Here is a 20,566-nt window from a genome sequence, read left to right as displayed (position 1 = left end):
TAACATTGTTCTCTATATGCTCTCTGTGTGTCTGTCTCCCTCTCTCTGTGTCTGTCTCCCTCTCTCTGTGTCTGTCTCCCTCTCTCTGTGTCTGTCTCCCTCTCCTCGCTCTACATGTCTCTCTCTCTCGCTCTACATGTCTCTCTCTCTCGCTCTACATGTCTCTCTCTCTCGCTCTACATGTCTCTCTCTCTCGCTCTACATGTCTCTCTCTCTCGCTCTACATGTCTCTCTCTCTCGCTCTACATGTCTCTCTCTCTCGCTCTACATGTCTCTCTCTCTCGCTCTACATGTCTCTCTCTCTCGCTCTACATGTCTCTCTCTCTCGCTCTACATGTCTCTCTCTCTCGCTCTACATGTCTCTCTCGCTCTACATGTCTCTCTCTCTCGCTCTACATGTCTCTCTCTCTCGCTCTACATGTCTCTCTCTCTCGCTCTACATGTCTCTCTCTCTCGCTCTACATGTCTCTCTCTCTCGCTCTACATGTCTCTCTCTCTCGCTCTACATGTCTCTCTCTCTCGCTCTACATGTCTCTCTCTCTCGCTCTACATGTCTCTCTCTCTCGCTCTACATGTCTCTCTCTCTCGCTCTACATGTCTCTCTCTCTCGCTCTACATGTCTCTCTCGCTCTACATGTCTCTCTCTCTCGCTCTACATGTCTCTCTCTCTCGCTCTACATGTCTCTCTCTCTCGCTCTACATGTCTCTCTCTCTCGCTCTACATGTCTCTCTCTCTCGCTCTACATGTCTCTCTCTCTCGCTCTACATGTCTCTCTCTCTCGCTCTACATGTCTCTCTCTCTCGCTCTACATGTCTCTCTCTCTCGCTCTACATGTCTCTCTCTCTCGCTCTACATGTCTCTCTCTCTCGCTCTACATGTCTCTCTCGCTCTACATGTCTCTCTCTCTCGCTCTACATGTCTCTCTCTCTCGCTCTACATGTCTCTCTCTCTCGCTCTACATGTCTCTCTCTCTCGCTCTACATGTCTCTCTCTCTCGCTCTACATGTCTCTCTCTCTCGCTCTACATGTCTCTCTCTCTCGCTCTACATGTCTCTCTCTCTCGCTCTACATGTCTCTCTCTCTCGCTCTACATGTCTCTCTCTCTCGCTCTACATGTCTCTCTCTCTCGCTCTACATGTCTCTCTCGCTCTACATGTCTCTCTCTCTCGCTCTACATGTCTCTCTCTCTCGCTCTACATGTCTCTCTCTCTCGCTCTACATGTCTCTCTCTCTCGCTCTACATGTCTCTCTCTCTCGCTCTACATGTCTCTCTCTCTCGCTCTACATGTCTCTCTCTCTCGCTCTACATGTCTCTCTCTCTCGCTCTACATGTCTCTCTCTCTCGCTCTACATGTCTCTCTCTCTCGCTCTACATGTCTCTCTCTCTCGCTCTACATGTCTCTCTCGCTCTACATGTCTCTCTCTCTCGCTCTACATGTCTCTCTCTCTCGCTCTACATGTCTCTCTCTCTCGCTCTACATGTCTCTCTCTCTCGCTCTACATGTCTCTCTCTCTCGCTCTACATGTCTCTCTCTCTCGCTCTACATGTCTCTCTCTCTCGCTCTACATGTCTCTCTCTCTCGCTCTACATGTCTCTCTCTCTCGCTCTACATGTCTCTCTCTCTCGCTCTACATGTCTCTCTCTCTCGCTCTACATGTCTCTCTCGCTCTACATGTCTCTCTCTCTCGCTCTACATGTCTCTCTCTCTCGCTCTACATGTCTCTCTCTCTCGCTCTACATGTCTCTCTCTCTCGCTCTACATGTCTCTCTCTCTCGCTCTACATGTCTCTCTCTCTCGCTCTACATGTCTCTCTCTCTCGCTCTACATGTCTCTCTCTCTCGCTCTACATGTCTCTCTCTCTCGCTCTACATGTCTCTCTCTCTCGCTCTACATGTCTCTCTCTCTCGCTCTACATGTCTCTCTCGCTCTACATGTCTCTCTCTCTCGCTCTACATGTCTCTCTCTCTCGCTCTACATGTCTCTCTCTCTCGCTCTACATGTCTCTCTCTCTCGCTCTACATGTCTCTCTCTCTCGCTCTACATGTCTCTCTCTCTCGCTCTACATGTCTCTCTCTCTCGCTCTACATGTCTCTCTCTCTCGCTCTACATGTCTCTCTCTCTCGCTCTACATGTCTCTCTCTCTCGCTCTACATGTCTCTCTCTCTCGCTCTACATGTCTCTCTCGCTCTACATGTCTCTCTCTCTCGCTCTACATGTCTCTCTCTCTCGCTCTACATGTCTCTCTCTCTCGCTCTACATGTCTCTCTCTCTCGCTCTACATGTCTCTCTCTCTCGCTCTACATGTCTCTCTCTCTCGCTCTACATGTCTCTCTCTCTCGCTCTACATGTCTCTCTCTCTCGCTCTACATGTCTCTCTCTCTCGCTCTACATGTCTCTCTCTCTCGCTCTACATGTCTCTCTCTCTCGCTCTACATGTCTCTCTCGCTCTACATGTCTCTCTCTCTCGCTCTACATGTCTCTCTCTCTCGCTCTACATGTCTCTCTCTCTCGCTCTACATGTCTCTCTCTCTCGCTCTACATGTCTCTCTCTCTCGCTCTACATGTCTCTCTCTCTCGCTCTACATGTCTCTCTCTCTCGCTCTACATGTCTCTCTCTCTCGCTCTACATGTCTCTCTCTCTCGCTCTACATGTCTCTCTCTCTCGCTCTACATGTCTCTCTCTCTCGCTCTACATGTCTCTCTCGCTCTACATGTCTCTCTCTCTCGCTCTACATGTCTCTCTCTCTCGCTCTACATGTCTCTCTCTCTCGCTCTACATGTCTCTCTCTCTCGCTCTACATGTCTCTCTCTCTCGCTCTACATGTCTCTCTCTCTCGCTCTACATGTCTCTCTCTCTCGCTCTACATGTCTCTCTCTCTCGCTCTACATGTCTCTCTCTCTCGCTCTACATGTCTCTCTCTCTCGCTCTACATGTCTCTCTCTCTCGCTCTACATGTCTCTCTCGCTCTACATGTCTCTCTCTCTCGCTCTACATGTCTCTCTCTCTCGCTCTACATGTCTCTCTCTCTCGCTCTACATGTCTCTCTCTCTCGCTCTACATGTCTCTCTCTCTCGCTCTACATGTCTCTCTCTCTCGCTCTACATGTCTCTCTCTCTCGCTCTACATGTCTCTCTCTCTCGCTCTACATGTCTCTCTCTCTCGCTCTACATGTCTCTCTCTCTCGCTCTACATGTCTCTCTCTCTCGCTCTACATGTCTCTCTCTCTCGCTCTACATGTCTCTCTCTCTCGCTCTACATGTCTCTCTCTCTCTGTCTGTCCCCTAACTCCAGTTATCTGAGTGACCTCGTACATATTGTAACCCAGGGCTCAGCAGCGTACATGTAGAAAGGACATTTCTCTCTGTTTGGTATGTGGCCGAGCACGGAGGGAGTGGGAGGGGCAGTCTCGAGATGAGGGGTGGGTCATTGAGATTTTAAAAAATAAAATCTCTGCAGTGTGGAAACAGGCCAATTCGCCCAACAAGATCACACCGACCCTCCAAATAGTAACCCACCCAGACCCGTTCCCTACCCTAACATTATACATTTACTACTGACTAATCCACCCTAACCTGCACATCCCTGGACACTATGGGACAATTTAGCACGGCCAATCCACCCTAACCTGCACATCCCTGGGGACTATGGGACAACGTACCGCGGTCAATCCACCCTAACCTGCACCTCCCTGGGGACTATGGGGCAATTTAGCACGGCCAATCCACCCTAACCTGCACATCCCTGGGCACTATGGGACAATTTAGCACGGCCCATCCACCCTAACCTGCACACCTTTTGGACTGTGGGAGGAAACCGGAGCACCCGGAGGAATCCCACGCAGACACGGGGAGAATGTGCAAACTGCACACAGACTGTCGCCCGAGTGTGGGAATCGAACCTGGGTCCCTGGCGCTGTGAGGCAGCCGTGCTAACCACTGAGCCGCCGTGTCACAGTTTGAAAGGTATGGAGTGATATGAGGAACAGTGCAGGAAAATGACGCTGAGGTAGAGGAGAAACCATTTCCTCTTGTACTGTCACCAAGACCCCCCCCCGACTGTTCTGTTCTCTTTTCCACCCCCCCAACCTCCTACTGTCCTGTTCTGAACGATGGAGCAGAGTCCATCTAAATGTGTATCTATATCACAAGAAAGCAGTTTATCTCGGGTAAAGGTATTTCTGCCTAAGAGTGAGACCAGAACTAGGAGTCGTCAATATAACGCAGTCGTGAAGGAATTCCATGGGAATTCAGTAGCAATGTCTTTCCCCAGCCTGTTTGGAGCTTTCCTGACGCAGACGCGTATAAACTGGGTCACTCTCAGTCTGTGTGTGTTCCTGCTGCTCAGGTGCGTGTGAACGTGGTACAGAACAACCTGGCCTTGCTGATCTACCTGATGCGGATGGTGAAGGCACTGATGGACAATCCTACCCTGTACCTGGAGAAATACGTGAGTGGTGTTGAGTTTTTCCCGCTCCCGAGAGGGGGCCGGCATTTCTGTAGCGCCTTTCACCATCGCCAGCCAAGTCCCTTGTCGCCAGTGAAGCGCTTCAGCTCTTGAAGAGGGTCCCACTGGCAACATGGGGAAACATAACTACACAGCGCCCAGTGGTGTGGCTCTCATCAGCCGCTACATTTCTGTAGCGCCCTTTGGCATGGGCAAGTCGTCGCAGGGTGCTCCAGCGATGTTTTGTCAGCATGTAACACCCCGCAGAGTGAGGAGGGGGCCACTAGGAGGCGGCAGCAGGATGGTGGCTCACCCAGGGTGGGGTTTTTAACAGAGCGTCGTGAGGGAGGGCGGAGAGGGTTTGAGGAGAAAGATCTGGGCCCCCGGTTAGCTGCCAGTGCAGCCAGTCACCGGTGCGGGAGTTAAAACTGGGGGTGGGAGATGTGTGGGGGAAGCTGGGACCAGGTGGGGAATGGTGCAGGAGACTGGGATCAGAGATGGGGAGAGGGAGGGAGATGATGGCTCAGTGTCATTGCCACAGCCCAGTTAGGCCCAGGCCATGTCGTGGGGACCCCTTGGAATTCCTGCCCCACAATCTGAAATAAAGAGAACAGCAATGACCATCATCAGTCCCTGGAAATAACCCTCTGGGTCACTAACATCCTTCCGAGAAGGAAACCGCCGTCCTTACCCAGTCTGACCTACACGTGACTCCAGCCTGAAGCCAGCAATAAATGCCCACGTCCTGTTACTGAACTTTGAAAAGAAGGAAAAGACCGGAGGGTGGTAGGAAGCTGCAGAGATGGGGTGGGAGTGACAGGGAGGTGTTCCATGGGAGAGAGCTGGATGTGTCACCGGGGTAAAGGAGGCGCTGGGCACGTCGGGGCGGGAGGGGCCCCGCGGTGGTGACCTGCATCGTCAGCCGCCAACTCTGCCTCCGCCCGGATGTGGACAACCACTGGGCACTCCGGGACTTTGCCGCCCGCCTCATGGCACAGATCTGCAAGAACTTCAGCACCACCACCAATAACATCCAGTCGCGTATCACCAAAACCTTCACCAAGGTAAGGCCGGCCCCGTGGCCATCAGTGAGAGGGTTCCCTCTACACCCCTCCCCCCATGGAGCGGGTTCTCAAACAGACATGCCGTTACTATGGGTCGGGGACAGACAGAGGAGTCTGCGGGTGTCTTGGAGGGGGGGGGGTTGGAGGTGAGGGTTCAGACAACTTGAAGGGAGCTGGCTACCAGTGATGGAACGGGGGAATGTGTCTGGCAGGTATAAGAATGCAAAGAAAGTGGGCAGGGTTGCAGGAGCCTGGTGGGGGGGGGGAGCTGAGAGTTTGTAGCATCTGGAAAGGGTTCACGAGGTAGTGATCTCTAAAGCAAGATGGGAATGGAGAAATTGCCCTGGGTCAGGGCGCAGCTCGAGAAGTTAAACGGAAGCTGGTGTGCACCGAGCCAGGGCCAGAGAGTTGTCACTGGGAGCTGCCCGTGTGACGCAGTCTCTCTCTTGGTTACTGTTTCAGAGTTGGCTGGATGACAAGACCCCCTGGACGACCAGGTACGGCTGCATCGCAGGATTGGCTGAGCTCGGCCACGATGTGAGTATTTGAACGCCGCTCCCCCTCCCACCCCCCCGAGCCCCTGATATATCTGGCCAGTGAAACCCTGGCACTCCGCACTTCCCCACGTCAGTCTCTTCCAGTCGGTGCTCTGGAAAGGGTGTTGCTTTGAAAGCTGCAGGCTGTGCGAGTCACTTCAACGAGGCTGGGTTAGCTAAAGCTCAAAATGTTAAATGGTCGTTGTAGCCCGTTTTTAAGCTGGAAGCTACTGTTACAGCAGGGCGGTCAACCCCTCTGTTAATTAAACCAAACACTCAGAAAAACCCAGCTCCCCCCGCCTCATAATCTGGTAGAATGTGAGTGACAGAGAAGTCCCAAATTCCACTCTTTAAAAAAAACTTCAATTTATTCTTTAACTCTAAAAGTGAACATGAAATAACAACTCTAAGCTCCTCCCCCAACTTCTTAACAGTTTGTTACCTGCCTCCAACTCTATAACAACATGCTGTTCCTATAAAACACTTATTAAATTACTTAATTAAATTCGTTTTAAAGCCGGATGTCTTCAGTATCTGTCGTCTTCCTGCTGAGGATCTCCCTGGGTCATACAAAGTTAAAAATCACACACCACCAGGTTACAGTCCAACCAGTTTATCTGGAAGCACTAGCTTTCGGAGCGACGCTCCTTCATCAGGTGGTTGTGGAGTTCTCACAACCACCTGATGAAGGAGCAGCGCTCCGAAAGCTAGTGCTTCCAGATAAACTGGTTGGACTGTAACCTGGTCTTATGCGATTTTTAACTTTGTCCACCACAGTCCAACACCGGCACCTCCAAATCATCCCTGGGTCATCATCTATCTTTTTACTGCGAGTATGAAGAGATACCTTTGGTAGAGAGTGTTTCTTAACGTCTTGGGTCTGTGTTGATGGCAGTTGCTCTGTCTGATTTTCGAAATGCCTGCATTTTTATATCCCCGACATCAGATCGTCTCATTGTTCAATGATGACAAACTAATCAATTCAAACTCGATTGGGTTTTAGTATCCTGGGGTATAATTTAAACTGCTTAAATTCGAATTGCTGTCAAATCAGCAACCAAAACTCGAAGTATCCGTTTTGTAGCCGAATGTTAGGTATTTTCAATTTTCCAGTCCACTCTGGGACTGCCATCTAGTCGCATACACAAAGGCTTCAGTTTCGAACAGCATTCACTCTATCTTAAATTTATGGTACAAACCTTCAATTTAAAAACGCAGCCTTGCTTTTTAATCTCCCTTCTGTCTTATCTGACAGTCTGAATGCTCTCAAATGTCAGTTTCCTCCTCCCGATAAGTCTCGGAATGGTAACTGCTTTCTTCCCACTGATGTTACCAGACCTGCTGGGTTTCTCCAGCACTTCTGGTTTTCATTTCAAGTTCTTGAAGGTTTGCTCCGGGGGTGGGAGTGTGGGCCCCGCGGTTGTTCCCCGTGGCTGATTACTCTCGAGAAGGTGGTGACAAACTGCTGGTTTGTTTCAGGGCCTGCGCTTGACCTTACTGTCGTCGCCCGCTGGGAGCAGTAAGCGCGCGTGTGCAGACAGACGTGGCATTGCAGTGCTCCGCCACTGCTAAGCTGGAATCGAACTGGGTCCCCAGCACTGAGAGGCAGCAGGTGGTAACCACTCGGCCACCGTGCCAACCCAGCAAAGGGGGCAGTGACGTGGTTTCGAGCAGGGGCAGGGTGCTGAGCGACTCAGGTGCAGCTTGCGATGTACCTGCTGCCTTTGTACTTTGGGGGGTGTAGGGGATAGAGGCCACATGTTTGTAAAGTAGAGGAGCCTTGCTGAGATGCAGGTTTGTAGGGGGTGGCAGGTGGCTTAGTGGTTGCCTCTCAGCGCCAGGGGCCCGGGTTCGATCCCACCCTCGGGGTGACTGTCTGTGTGGAGTTTGCACGTTCTCCCAGTGTCTACGTGGGTTTCCTCCGGGTGCTCCAGTTTCCTCCCACAATCCAAAGATGTGCAGGTTAGGGTGGATTGGCCGTGCTGGATTGTCCCATAGTTTTGGGTGCATTAGTCAGAGGGAAATGGGTCTGGGTGGGTTACTCTTCGGAGGGTCAGTGTGGACTTGTTGGGCTGAAGGGCCTGTTTCCACACTGTAGGGGATTCTAATCATGTTGCACATTGTGTAAAACCTCTGTCTAAACTCAAGCATTCCCATTAACCAAACGCCATTGGCAAAACGCTAACAGGTGATAAAGACCCTGATCATCCAGAGGCTGCAGATTGAAGGGGAGCGAATCCGAGCTGTACTCGAGGGACCTGTCGTCAGTAATATCGACAAGATTGGAGCGGATCACGTCCAGAACCTCTTACTGGTAGGTGGCCCAGGGAAGACTTCCTTCAGCAGCTGCCTTTGACTCAGGGAGTGAAAGGTGAGCTTTGTGTCTCTGGGGCACTGCAGGATTGTCTGCCAAACTTCAAATGCACTGTGTTTTACTGCCGGTGGCCATTTGACCCATCGCGCCAGTGCAGGGCAGTCCCGTTTCCCCCTGAATTTACTTCTCTTTAAGTTGCAGTCAGGTCTTCTGTAACACCATGGTTGTGTTTTTATGCGACCTCACATTATAGAAACATTGCACTTTACAAATGGTGCTGAAAGTGTAACAGCCAACACCCGTTCTAAAGGTTCACGCTGTAGAAACTGTGTCCCCAGTCCATCATTCGGATAACAGCGCGTTTGCATTGACAAAACGGGCATTATAACAGAATGAGGGGTGGCACAATGGCTCACAGAGCCAGGGACCCGGGTTCGATTCCCACCTCTGGCAACTGTCTGTGTGGAGTTTGCACATTCTCCCCGTGTCTGCATGGATTTCCTCCCATAGTCCAAAGAGGCACAGTTTAGGATGGATTAGCCGTGCTAAATTGCCCCATAGTGTTCGGGGATGGGTAGGTTAATTGCCTTGGTCCCAGGTAAAATATAGTGGTAAGTGAATGGGTCTGAGTGGGTTACTCTTCAGAGGGTCGGTGTGGACTTGTTGGGCCAAAGGGCCTGTTTCCACACTCTAGGGATTCTGTAAAAAGAGTTTGGAATAACCTAACTCTATTGGAAAACTTAACAGAATAACTGATACAACCGGTAAGAAATGAAATGAAATCAATAGTAAGGAACGAAGTAGGGTCAGCTGGTGTAGAATCTGTGAGGGTAGAATTGAGGAACCGCAGTGGTTAGAAAGAGCCCCAGCTGGAGTTATGGACTAGTCAGGAGCTGGGGCGCAAGATATGCCAGGAGGTAGACGAGATGTCTAGGGAAGACAAAGTGACAGTGATCACGGGGAATTCCTGTATGCAGGTGGGCTGGGAAAATCTGGCTGGTGGTGGTTCACAAGAAAAGGAATTTGTGGAATATCTATGAGATGGCTTTTTTGGAGCAGCTTGTGGTGGAGCCCACTGGGGAGCAGGCAATACTGGATTTAGTGTTGTAGCAATGAAGCAAGCGTGATAAGGGAGCTGAAAGTGAAGGAACTACTTAGGAGGCAGTGACCATAATATGATCGAATTTACTCTGCAGTTTGAGAGGGAGCAGCTAGAATCAGAGGTAACAGGATTACAGCAGAGTGAGGGCAGCTACAGAGGCATGAGGGAGGAGCTGGGTAGAACTGACTGGGGGAGGAGCCCAGCAGGAAAGGCAGTGGGACAACAATGGCAGCAGATTCGAGGAGGAATTCTGGAGACACAGCAGAGGAAAAAGAAGCATGGTACAGGGAGGATGAGGCAGCCAAGGCTGACCAGGGGAGTCAGGGACAGCATAACAAGAAAAGAGAGAGCATGTAATGTGGCGAAGAGCAGTGGGAAACACAGAGGGTTGGGAAGCTTACACAGAACAACAGAGGGCAACAAGAAAAGAAATAAGGAGGGAGAAGATTAAATATGAGGGTCAGCTAGCCAGTAATATACAAGAAGATTGTAAGAGCTTCTTTTGATATATACAGGGCAAAAGTGGACTAATACCTGGAGAGGTATTAGTGGGGAACAAGGAAATGGCTGAGGAACTCAATAATTACTCTGTGTCAGCCTTCACAGTGGAGGATTCGAGTAATATCCCAAAGATTCAGGAGAGTGAGGGGCTAGAGCTGAATATGGTGGCTATCACCAAGGAGAAGATGCTAGAAAAACGGAATGGCCTGAAGGTGGGTAAATCACCTGGACCAGATGGACTACACTCCAGAGTTTGAAGAGAGATAGCTGAAGAGATGGTGGAGGTCTTAGTGGTGATCTTTTAGGAATTGCTAGAATCAGGGAGGGTCCCAGAGGACTGGAAAATCGCTAAAGTGACACCCCTGTTTAAAAAGGGAGTTAGACAAAAGATGGGAAGTTACAGACCGATTAGCCTAACCTCGGTAAGATCCTGGAGCCCATTGTGAAGGATGAGATTTCTGAATACTTGGAAGTGTTTGGTAAAATAGGGCAAAGTCAGCAAGGGGAGGTCATGCCTGACAAATCTTTGAGGTGGTAATGATCAGGTTAGACCAAGGAGAGCCAATGGATGTTATCTACTTGGACTTCCAGAAGGCCTTTGATAAGGTGCTGCCCAGGAGGCTGCTGAGTAAGATAAGGGCCCCATGGTGTTAGAGGCAAGGTGCTAGCATGGAGAGAAGCCTGGCTGTCTGACAGAGAGTGGGGATAAAAGGGTCCTATTCAGGATGGCAGCCGGTGACCAGTGGTGTGTGCCACAAAGCTCACTGTATTCATTATAACAATCTGGATGAAGGAATTGAGGGCATTCTGGCTCCGTTTGCAGATGATACAAAGCTATGAAAAGGGACAGGTAGCATTGAGGAGGCAGGGAGGCTGCAGGAGGATGTGGACAGGTTGGGAGAGAGGGCACAGAAATGATAGATGGATTACAATGTGGGGAAGTGTGAGCTCATGCACTTCTCTAAGAAGAACAGAGGCATGGACTGTTTCTCAATGGGGAGAAAATTCAGAAGTGCAACGAGACTCGGGGAGTTCCAGCCCTGGATTCTCTCGAGGTGAACTTGCAGGTTGAGTCAGTAGTTAGGAATGCAAATGCAATGATGGCATTTATATTGAGAGGACTTGAATATAAAAGCAGGCATATATTTCTGAGGCTCTATAAGGCTCTGGTCAGTGAGTATTGTGCGCAGTTTTGGGCCCCATATCTCAGGAAGAATGTACTGGCCCAGGAGCGGGTTTGAAGGAGGTTCAAGAGAATGGTCCCAGCAATGAAAAGCTTAATGTAAGAGGAACGTTTGAGGACTCTGGACTCGATGAAGTTTAGAAGGATGGTGGCGGGGGGGGAGGGGAATCTAGTTGAAACCTACAGAATACTGAATGACCTGGACAGAGTGACCGTTGGGAAGATGTTTCCATTGGTCGGGGAGACTAGGACCTGAGGGCATAGTCTTCGAGTAAAGGGGAGACCTTTTAGAACGGAGAGAAGGAGAAACGTGTTCAGCCAGAGAGCGGGGAATCTCTGGCGGTTTAAAAGTTTAAAAATCACACAACACCAGGTTATAGTCCAACAGGTTTAATTGGAAGCACCAGCTTTCGGAGCGACGCTCCTTGATCAGGTGATTGACAACCTGATCACCTGATGAAGGAGCGTCGCTCCAAAAGCTAGTGTGCTTCCAATTAAACCTGTTGGACTATAACCTGGTGTTGTGTGACTTTTAACTTAAGACTGAGATAGGTAGGTTCTTGAGTATCAAGGGTTACAGGGAGAAAGTGGGAGAATGGGGTTGGGTAACTTACCAGCCGTGATTGAATGGCGGAGCAGATTTGGTGGGCTGAATAGCCCAATTTCTGTTATTATGTCTTATAGTCTAACCAGGCTGCTTCTGTTGGTCCAACCTTTTTCTAAAAAAAAAAGCCACAAGGTCCCTCAGGCTGTTTACTAGCTCTCCAAGTCGAGAACTCCGTGAATCGGTCTCAAACCTTCTCCAAAACAACCAGGAAAAAACGTACACCTCTTACTGTCGCAGCGTTGTCACAGTGTCTGGAACTGAGCCCCGCGCTGCCTCTGAGGCCCAAGCAATGAGTCCTAAAGCCTGCCACCCTTGATTTTGCAAAGAGTTTAAGGCCATCTCTGTTTTTCGAAAGCAAAATGCTATCAGCGGTATTTTGTCTTGCGCTCGTCAGGACGGTTTCCGCAAGAGTGCCAGATCTCTGAAGCGGGAACCAATATGCGCTGATAATTCAGAAGGTGCAATCCCACAGCCTGGGCTGGATCTGCACATGAGCAGTTGCAGTTGGACACTGTGTCCCCTGTGTCGACCTCCTGCTAACAATCCCCCTCCCACCTCCTCCCCCGTTTCCACTCGCTGTTGAAACCGCTTTGGTCAGTTTTTGAGCTTCTGGCCCGCGTTCCCCTTTTGTAAAGTTGCGACGATTTCCTCTTCCAGAAACATTGCGCGCCGGTCGTGGCGAAGATCCGGTCTCCTCCGGACAACCAGGAGTCCTACAAGGTGGACTACGGGTACCTGGGCCCCATGCTATGTACCCACGTGGTGAAGGCCCGTGCCCAGGCAGCGATGCAGGCCCAGCAAGTGAACCGGACCACCCTGACCATCACCCAGGTGAGAGAGCGCGGCCCGCGTTGGTCTGGCGCCGCTTGGTAGGGAGGGGTTACTCAGTCGGCTTTTGTTTCTATCTCCTTTCCCAGCTCCTGGTTCTCTCCGGCCAGCGGGCGGCTGCTTAATCAGTGCAGACCCTGCCTCGCGCAAGCGAGCTCAAGCGGGGTACCCCCTCGTTTGAGTCCAGGAGCAGGCTGCATTCCAGAGGCTTTGCAACAGGCGAAGCTGACACTCCTGGTGTTGCTGCACTGCTCTGACGTGTAAACACCCCCTTCCCCCTGAGAGATTAAACCGAGGCCATGCCAGTTGAGCTGGACAGTGAGCAGCCCTATGACATGGTTAAGCAGTTCCCCCCCCACCATTTCAATAGACAATAGGTGCAGGAGTTGGCCATTCGGCCCTTCGAGCCTGCACCACCATTCATTATGATCATGGCTGATCATCCACAATCCGTATCCTGTTCCTGCCTTGTCCCCATAACCTTTGATTCCACTATCTTTAAGAGCTCTATCCATCTCTTTCTTGAAAGTATCCAGAGACTGGGTCTCCACTGCCCTCTGGGGCAGAGCATTCCACACACCCACCACTCTCTGGGTGACGACGTTCCTCCTCAACTCTGTTCTAAATGGCCTCCCCCTTATTTTTAAACTCACCCATCAGCAGAAACATGCTCCCTACCTCCAGAGTGTTCAGTCCTTTAGTAAAGGATCCCTGGCCAGTTTCAATCCAGTGGGCATCATCCAAGAGCCACCTCATCATTGCCACGTTGCTGTTTTCGGGTGAATCTTGCTGCGCACCAATCCCCTTTCAGTGACTACACGACTGAGTGTCATCCAACTGACCTTTCGGTCCGTCCAGTCCGTGCCGACCATAATCCCAAACCTAACTAATCCCAGCTGCCTGCTCCTGGCCCATATCCCTCCAAACCTTTCCTGTTCATGAACTTATCCAAATGTCTTTAAAGGTTGTAACTGCCCCTACATCCACCTCTTCCTTCATTCCACACAACAGACCACCCTCTGTGTAACAACAGGCCCTCATGTCTTTTTTTAAATCTCTCTCCCCTCACCTTTAAAAGTATGCCCTCTGTGTCTTGAAATCCCCCCACCCCTGGGAAAAGACACCTGCCATTCACCTAATCCATGCCCCTCATGATTTTATAAACCTCTATAAGGTCACCCCTCAGCCTCCTACACTCCAGGGAAAACAGCCCTGGCCTATCCAGCCTCTCTAATAATTCAAACCTTCCAGGCCCGGCAACATCCTGGTAAATCTCGTCTGAACCCTCTCCAGTTTAATAATCACCTCCCTATAACTGGGGGACCAGAACTGGAGACAGTTCTCCAGACGAGGCCTCACCAATGTCCTGTACAACCTCAACATGACGCCCCCGACTCTTGTACTCAAAGTCGAGAGCGTGGTGCCGGAAAAGCACAGCAGGTCAGGCAGCGTCCAAGGAGCAGGAGAATTGACGTTTCAGGCCTAAGCTTTTCACTAGGATGAAGGGCTCTTGCCTGAAACGTCGATCCTCCTGCTCCTCGGATGCTGCGTGACCTGCTGTGCTTTTCCAGCACCACACTCTACTCTGATCTCCAGCATCTGCAGCCCTCACTGTGTCCTACACTCAAAAGGTCTGAGCCGTGAAGGTAAGATATAACGCCTTCTGTACCACCCTGTCTATATGTGATGCAAACCTGAAAGGATGATGTACCTGAACCCCTAGGTGTCTGTGTTCTCCAACGCTACCCATTAACTGTATCCGTCCTGCCCTTATGTGTTTTACCAAAATGCAGGACCTCACACTTATGCAGATTGAGCTCCATCTGCCACCCTTCAGCCCATTGATTGGTGGAAACAATATATTAGTGGAGATGCCATATTTGGAGGCGCTATCTCAATGCAAGTCATTTTTATGTTGTCATGGAGGAGTGTTGAGGTGAACAGCAGAGTGCACTTTATTCCATTGATTGCTGTGGGTTTATCTTTTTGTTTTAAACTGCTTTGGTGTACGTGGGAAACGAATCTGCACAGCCAGAGGGGATTTATCTGCGTTTCTTCTTCCAGAGAAGATTTGAGCTGTTAGCTATAAAATTATCTCGTCCTTATTGCAAGATTTTGATTGGGTGCGCTTTGCTTGTGGGGGAGTTTTGCAATCGCATTGTCTCTCTGTCGTAATGGTTTAATCACGCTTTATCTCACCAAGTGGTTGGGAAAAGCAGGGAGGGGGGGTGGTTTATAAAAACCAAAGGGCCTCCCAAGGGCCAGGCGTTCTCGCGGCCTGCGATAGAGGGCGGTGCTGTTTTTGATTTGTTTTTTGTTGACTCGGGCGTATGATGTTGTTGCAGCCTCGGTCCACGCTGACCATATCGCAGTCCCCACAGACGTCGCGGGCTCCCAGCATCATCAAGGTGCCCAGCTCCATCACGCTGCCCATGCAGACTCTGGTCTCTGCCCGGCCGTCCACCCCGACTCAGGCATCGCCCCCGGCCACCAAGTTCATCATGATGTCTTCGGCGTCCGGCTCGTCCAGCACGCAGCAGGTAGGGGCTCTGATCCCGTCTTCCCCCCCGTCACCCTCCCCCTCTCCGTCCGGGAAGGTTGGTGGGGGATGGGGTGGGGGGGGCGCGGGATAACCTTCGCTGAAACGTTGCGAAGCTTCCTTCCAGATTGCAAAGCGCTGACCGCAACATGGTTTCCGACAGGGACGAGAATCAAGATTGCGTCGGGTTGGGGCAGCGCGGTGTGTCAGTGGTTGGTGCTGCTGCCTCACGGCGCCAGGGACCCGGGTTCAAGCCCACCCTCGGGTGACTGTCTGTGTGGAGTTTGCACATTCTCCCCGTGTCTGTGTGGGTTTCCTCCCACGGTCCAAAGGTGGATTGGCCGTACTAAATTGTCCCATAGTGCCCAGGGATGTGCAGGTTAGGGTGGATTGGCCGTGCTAAATTGTCCCATAGTGCCCAGGTGGGTTAACCATGGGAAATGCTGATATTACAGGGATAGTATAGGGGTGGATCTGTGTGGAATATCCCTGTGTCCGGAGTGGAGTGGGGGGGTGCCCCTACCACAAGTGGTGCACAAGTAGAGGACACTCCCTCTGTACAGGCAGCTCTGCCAGAACGCGATAGCTGCGTTCCTGTGCGGAACTCACACTGCGAGAAAAGTTGCCCTTTTGGTCTCTTTTATATCTTGCCCCTCTCACCCTAAACCTATGCCCCAGGGAAAAGACTTTGTCTAATTATCTTATCCATGTCCCTCAGGGTGGTACGTGTATGGAACGAGCTGCCAGAGGAAGTGGTGGAGGCTGGTACAATTACAACATTTAAGAGGCATTTGGATGGGTATATGAATAGGAAGGGTTTGGAGGGATATGGGCCGGGTGCTGGCAGGTGGGACTAGATTGGGTTGGGATATCTGGTCAGCATGGACAGGTTGGACCGAAGGGTCTGTTTCCATGCGTACATTTCTATGTCTCTGTATAAAAATTGCTCAGTGGACATGATTTTGACGATGCGATGGTGCTACGGGCCAATGCATGTTTTAGAAGTTTGCGCTTTGGAAACCGCTCTCGTCCGTTTGTGTTGCAGCAGCCTGTACTTTGGGGAAGTGAGTGATCTGGGGAGGTGCAGCTGATCGATCAAAAACTCTCCCCTGACCCAGCAAGGACTGTTGTCAGATTCCTGTTGTGCGGCATTTACGGTCCACTCAGTGTTCCCTACGCAGCGGTGTTTTTGATGTTTCCTGTGTGTGTATTGTTACAGCCAAGACCCACGCTGACGATCTCCCAGAGCCCACAGTCGTCGCAGCCCTCCACCAGTCCCAGCATCTTCAAGGTCCCGAGCTCCATCACGCTGCCAATGCAGACCCTGCTCACCCGGCCATCCACCCCGACCCAGTCGTCCCCATCTCCGACCAACTACATTGTGATGTCCTCCAGCTCTACCTCCCCCAGCACTCAGCAGGTGAGCCGACCGTGGGGGAGCGGCGACCCTGGGAACGGCCGTTAGCACTTGGCGTAAATCCCCATCCTGGTGTTCCTCAGGGGCAGGAAATCTGCCGTCCTTACCAGGTCTGACCTACGCGTGATCCAGACCCACTGGGGGGAGGACGGGGTCGACTCTTAACTGCCCTCAGAAAGGCCAAACAAGCCACTCAGGTGCTGCAGTCGGTTCTGCTGTAACCCGCGTTTCTTCAGCGCGCGTTGGCTTTAACGCGACTGAAGAGGTTAAAGTGTTCTTTGCCAAGTGCGAGGTTTCCCTACCTTGTGTTGAGTCTGACGCGATTTCCCCCCCCCCCCCCCCGTTAGTTTAAACGGTGCGGCTATCCCGCGATTTTCGGGATCGCGCGAGAACAGAACCATGGCGTTATTATCAGAACCGACCGTACTCAGGAAGCCAGCTCCCCACCTCCTCGAGAGGGGTAGTTCAGGCTGGGAAATATCCACCCACTTCCCCGGAAACTTCCCCAGGGGGAAGAGAAAAGGATCAAATTCTGTCAAATGATCATATTTACGATGGACTTCAAAATCGGGAGGCCACCAGTGAGTCGCAGGATTCTGTCCCAGCGGTATTGAAGGTACCTTTCCGAGTCGGAATGGTGAGGGGAACGTGGGGAGGGGGGGAGCTGGGGAGCGGTGTTCCCAGGTGCCTGCTGCCCTTGTCCTTTGGGGTGACACTTTCTTTGATTTAGAAGGTGTGTAGGAAGAGTCTCGGTGAGTCACAGCAGTGGGTGTTGGAGGTGGCGGAGTTTCGCTTGCTTAACGTGGAGTCCTAGAGTCGGCCCGTTGAAGATGTCAAAGCAGCCTTGAAAGTGTTTCTGTCTCCACCGATGCTACCTGATCGTTGCAGCCTAATACAGGAGCAACAAGAGGGTTTACCTTTCTGTCTCCTTGCTTTCCCCCCCCTCAGGTGATCACACTGAGGACAACTCCATGTGGGACAGGCAGTACGTCACCGGTCACCACCACGGTGGCCAGCATTCAGCCGATCGTCAAGCTGGTGTCTACCTCTCAGACTGCGCCCAGCAGCACAGTGACTGGCAGCACCCAGAAATACATAGTGGTGTCGCTGCCCTCCACGTCAGAAAGCAAGAGCCAGTCCAGTAACAACTCCTTACAACAGCACTCGCCCAAGTGAGGGAGGGAGGGAGGGAGCATTGTGGGGGAGACGGGGGAAGAAGGCAACAAAGCAATGGTTTGCCTGTCTCCCCACTGACGTGACAGACTCGCCTCTGTCTGCTCCCCCCGGCAGCTTCTCTCTCTCTCTCTTGCCCCTCCCTCAGCGCTGACTGAGGAGGAGTGGGCGGCAATGCCGATGGGAGCAGTGAGGGAATCTCCAAGCTGCACGTGGGTCTGAGGGGAGCGGGTCCACATTGGGAGGAAAATGAAGCTGCCAATCCCAGTTACCCACTCTGCCTGCCTGTGTGTGTGCCTGTCTGCCTGTGTGTGCGTGCGCCTGTCTGCCTGTGCGTATGTATGTGCGCGCCTGTCTGCCTGTGTGTGCGCCTGTGTGTATGTATGTGCGCGCCTGTCTGCCTGTGTGTGTATGTATATACGCGCCTGTCTGTGTATGTATGTGCGCGTCTGTCTGCCTGTGTGTATGTATATACGCGCCTGTCTGTGTATGTATGTGCGCGTCTGTCTGCCTGTGTGTGCGCATGCGTCTGTGTGTATATGCGCGCCTGTCTGCCTGTCTGTGTATGTATGTGCGCGCCTGTCTGCCTGTCTGTGTATGTATGTGCGCGCCTGTCTGCCTGTCTGTGCGCATGCGTCTGTGTGTATGTATGTGCGCGCCTGTCTGCCTGTGTGCGTGCGCCTGTGTGTATGTATGTGCACGCCTGTCTGCCTGTGTGCGTGCGCCTGTGTGTATGTATGTGCGCGCCTGTCTGCCTGTGTGTGCGTGTGCGCCTGTGTGTATATATGTGCGCCCCTGTCTGCCTGTGTATGTATGTGCGCACCTGTGTGTGTGTGTGCCTGTGTGCGCGCGCTCCTGTCTGTCTGCCTCTGCCAGTGCGTGTGCTTGTCTGTCTGCCTGCCTCTGTGTGTGTGTGTCTGCCTGCCTGCCTGTGTGCGTGTGCCTGTCCATATACCTGGATGTCTGTCTGTGTGCGCGCGCCTGTCTGTCTGCTTGTGTGCAGGTGCGTGTGTGTGCACCTGTGTATGTCTGTCCACCTGCCTGCCTGTGTGTGAGAGAGGGGCAGGAGGTATAGATTGGGAGGTTGGTGGCCGGTGATGAATGGCGTCCGGTAGATTATTTCCCTCATCCCGGATTGGCAATGACTGAACAGTTGGTGACACTGCCCCCACTGTGCTGTGTACAGGCTGGGCAGGGGAGGGGTGGGTGGGTTTGGGGGCAGTGTTACCTGTGTACATACTGGCAGAGTGACCGTGGCCTCTGGCTAGATACTCTCCGATCGCTCGAATCACACAAACCTTACTCCTGGTTTATGTTTTAATTTGTAAGAATAAATGACTCTGCATCAAATCCGTCTTCACTGGAGTGTTAATGTGCCCCTTGGCATTTGCAGCTGCTGTAGTGATGTGTGACTGTTGCCCGCCACCACTCTGAGATTGGCTACTGTCTCGGTGCCATTCTAACTGAGGAGAGCATCGGGGGGAAATGCCAGGGCGAGACCTATATAAACCACTCAGGGTTTGCTGGACACCTGGTGGTGTGTGGGGATGCTGACCTGAGAATCTGACAGCGGCTACCTCGTGCAGAACTGCAACACGCACCCAATCCTCTAGTCAAAGGGATGGGCTTGTCAGAACTTATTGAAGATAGATTTCAGAGACCTGGAAAATAGGGAGGGGTTGCAAAAGCCCTGAATTCATGTGGTGCCAGATATCTGGTTGAGCTGGAGTTGAGAGAGGGTTCAGAAGAGAGTTACCAGGGCAGAGCCAGGTTTGGGTTATTAGGAGAGGCTGGGATTTGTTTCACTGGAGCATAGGAGAGGTGACCTCATGGAGGTTTACAAAATCATGAGGGGCATGGATAAGGTGAATAGCGGGGGTCTTTTTCCTCAGATAGGGGGGGGATTTCAAGATGAAAGATTTAAAGACGGAGGGGCAATTTTTTTTTTTACTCAGAGGGTGTGGAATGAACTTCCTGAGGAAGTGTTGGATGTGGGTACAATTATACACCGTTTAAAAGACATTTGGGTAAGTTCATGAACAGAAAATGAGGTCTGGAGATCAGAGATGGAAATGTGTTGCTGGAGAAGCGCAGCAGGTCAGGCAGCATCTAGGGAACAGGAGAATCGACGTTTCGGGCATTAGCCCTTCTTCAGGAACACATTTCCATCTAAGTTCATGAACAGGATAGGGTTGGAGGGATACGTGCCAGGAGCACTGAGTCGGCACAGACTGTTTCCCTGCTGTATGACTGTACTGTCCTGTCTCCTCGCCCAGCCATCTCAATTCTCTCTTCGGTCCAAATCCATGGCTGGAAGGAATGACAGGCAAGTTTTGGATAGTTGCTCCGAGACCCGTGGGAGAGGTTTTGGGACAAATGAAGGAACGAGGAAGGTCATAGAGGAGCTTTAGGATGTGGGAGGTTTGAATGACTGTGTTCATGGAGATGTGGTTACAGTTTTAACCCTGACTTTACTGTCGGTGCACATCGTGCTCCTTGACTCCCTCGGTGCATTGAAAATGTCTTCTCGAGAGAAGGCGTCCAAACCTCCTGGTGTGGTTTCACCTCTTGGCAAACCCTCCATACTTTTATATTCAACTCCACCAAGTGGCACCCTTTCAGTTGTCTCCCTAATCACCCGCTGTTACTGCCTCACACAGCAGACCATCCTGTACAATAGAGTTCTGCAATCTCTCTCTCCCTCTCTCTCTCTCTCTGTCCCCTTTCTCTCTCCCCCTTTCTTCCTCTCTCTCCCCCCTTCTCTCTCTCTCCCCCCTTCTCTCTCTCTCCCCCCTTCTCTCTCTCTCTCCTTCTCTCTCTCTCTCTACTTCCCTTTCTCTCTCTCTCTACATCTC

At 51.7% G+C, this 20,566-nt stretch overlaps 1 protein-coding gene across 1 annotated transcript in view; it reads left to right on the top strand.

Moving 5' to 3' along the window:
- Positions 1-18,064, top strand: part of LOC122544383 (transcription initiation factor TFIID subunit 6-like) — a gene marked incomplete at its 5' end in the record, with an annotated part of 29,519 nt that extends 11,455 nt beyond the window's left edge. Inside the window, 7 exons of the mRNA XM_043683628.1 lie at positions 5,343-5,511; positions 5,974-6,048; positions 8,236-8,361; positions 12,412-12,585; positions 14,928-15,122; positions 16,341-16,541; positions 17,487-18,064. Coding sequence (XP_043539563.1) covers positions 5,343-5,511; positions 5,974-6,048; positions 8,236-8,361; positions 12,412-12,585; positions 14,928-15,122; positions 16,341-16,541; positions 17,487-17,714 — 1,168 coding nt within the window. The remainder of the gene's footprint in view (positions 1-5,342; positions 5,512-5,973; positions 6,049-8,235; positions 8,362-12,411; positions 12,586-14,927; positions 15,123-16,340; positions 16,542-17,486) is intronic.
- Positions 18,065-20,566: the final 2,502 nt, after the last annotated feature.

Source organism: Chiloscyllium plagiosum, chromosome 48 (assembly GCF_004010195.1).
Source record: "Chiloscyllium plagiosum isolate BGI_BamShark_2017 chromosome 48, ASM401019v2, whole genome shotgun sequence".
NCBI classification, from domain to species: domain Eukaryota; kingdom Metazoa; phylum Chordata; class Chondrichthyes; order Orectolobiformes; family Hemiscylliidae; genus Chiloscyllium; species Chiloscyllium plagiosum.
Note: the sequence above shows the minus strand (reverse complement) of the source record. Positions and strands in the feature narration are given on the sequence as shown.